The 1,623-nt window shown below is 48.6% G+C and overlaps 1 protein-coding gene across 2 annotated transcripts in view; it reads left to right on the forward strand.

The window, feature by feature from the left end:
- The window catches only part of LOC112123936 (butyrophilin subfamily 1 member A1-like), a 12,441-nt gene that overhangs the window by 8,154 nt on the left and 2,664 nt on the right, over positions 1 to 1,623 (forward strand). For both annotated transcript variants that reach the window (XM_026658242.1, XM_026658243.1), the window contains exon 5: positions 775 to 891. In XM_026658242.1, the coding sequence (XP_026514027.1) occupies positions 775 to 891 (117 nt within the window). The remainder of the gene's footprint in view (positions 1 to 774; positions 892 to 1,623) is intronic.

The raw sequence follows: 1,623 nt of genomic DNA on the forward strand, positions 1-1,623 counted from the left end.
GGCCCTGATCTCAGTCACTGTGTGTCTGTGCAGCACCCAGAATAACAGGGCCCTCATCTCAGTTAGGCTGCTGGGGCCCTGGGACCCTCATCTATCATGCTGACCACTGTTGTCTCATTGTTCCATTGTATTCCACATCTGTCTTATCCATCTGTTGTCTCCTGTCATATTCTTAGATTGTCAGCTGTTTGGGGTAGAGACCATCTTTTGGTTCAGTGTTTGTCCAGCCCCTAGCACAGTAGGTTCCTGGTCCATGGCTAGGGACCCGAGGTCATACGAATAATAAATAATAATAGTGGAATATCCTGATTAGAGCTGGTTTGAAAATGTTCAAGGCAGATGCATTTTTGTTGGAAGCAAACCTTTACTGGGAACGTGTCTATTTCAACTAGATATTTGACTGGAATTAGTCAGACTGAATCATTTTGACTTTCTCATTTCGTTCCAAAAATGTTTCATTTCAGTGTCATCCTTTGGATTCAGTTTGTTTGGACTTTGATATTATATTGGCGTATTCATACTCTACTAGATTATAGTATATTTATATATTTTATATTAAACCCATAGGATATATTTTTATTTAATAGTTTGTATTGTATTGTAACCTTTTGACATTACCAAAAACAAAAGAACTGATTCCAGCCTTTTCTATCTAGCACAAGGAGCTAAAAGGGTCCCACAACCTGTTACTAGGTTTGTTAATTATTTTATGTCACATCTGCATGGGGCAGAATGGGTGACGTGAGTTAACCTGTGTTCTTCTCTTCCCTGCAGACACTTTCTTCCCCAGAGTTTCCTCCTGGCGGGTCCCCCTCTTTGTAATCCTGACGATCTGTGTTTGCGTCCTCGCCCTGGCTGCCCTCTGCCTATGGAGGATTCACAAAAAGAAAGGTAAAGCTCCTGTTTAACCCTTTTGCCACTGGAAAGAAAGAAACGAGACGTCCTTCGACAGATCTGCAGGTCCTTGGTGCTGTAGACCGCATAGATCCTTGGATGCTCACATGATTTGACCCTCCCTCTTTCTACCTGGGCATATTTTTCCCATTGCCGATAATTCATGTTAAGAGAGGAAAGGAAATTAATCTTCACTTGGGTGTCAAATGTTATAACATTTCCCAGCCCTTCCGTTATCAGTATTTTCCTTGTGTGTACCCACAGGTGCTGACTTTTGTTTTTGCTAGTAGCTGCTCCACCCCCTCTCCGCCCTGAGGCCCCGCCCCCACTCTGTCCCCACCCCCAAGACCCCTCGCCAGCTCTCTGCTTGTTCCTCTTCATCCCCTCCCCCGAGCACCTTCTGCACACTCCTTTCCACCATCCTCTAAGACCCCCTGCCTGTTCCTCTCCACTCCTTCCCCCCAGTGTCCCCCTGCCCATCCATCCACTGCTCGCTCCTCTCCGCCCCCAAGCGTCTCCCGTCTTCGCTCACTTCTCTCCGCCCCCCCCAGTGTCCGCCCACCCGCTGCTTGCTCCTCTCCACCCACAAGTGCCTCCTGCCCACACTCGTTCCTCTCCGCATGCTCCCCCAAGTGCCTCCCGCCCATTCCTCTCCGCCCCCTCCCCCAAGTGTCCTTCCATCCAACCACCCACCACTCGCTCCTCTCCACCCCTGAGTGCCTCCCACCC

Source organism: Terrapene carolina, unplaced genomic scaffold (genome assembly GCF_002925995.2).
Source record: "Terrapene carolina triunguis isolate 2854851 unplaced genomic scaffold, T_m_triunguis-2.0 Scaffold421, whole genome shotgun sequence".
NCBI classification, from domain to species: Eukaryota; Metazoa; Chordata; order Testudines; family Emydidae; genus Terrapene; species Terrapene triunguis.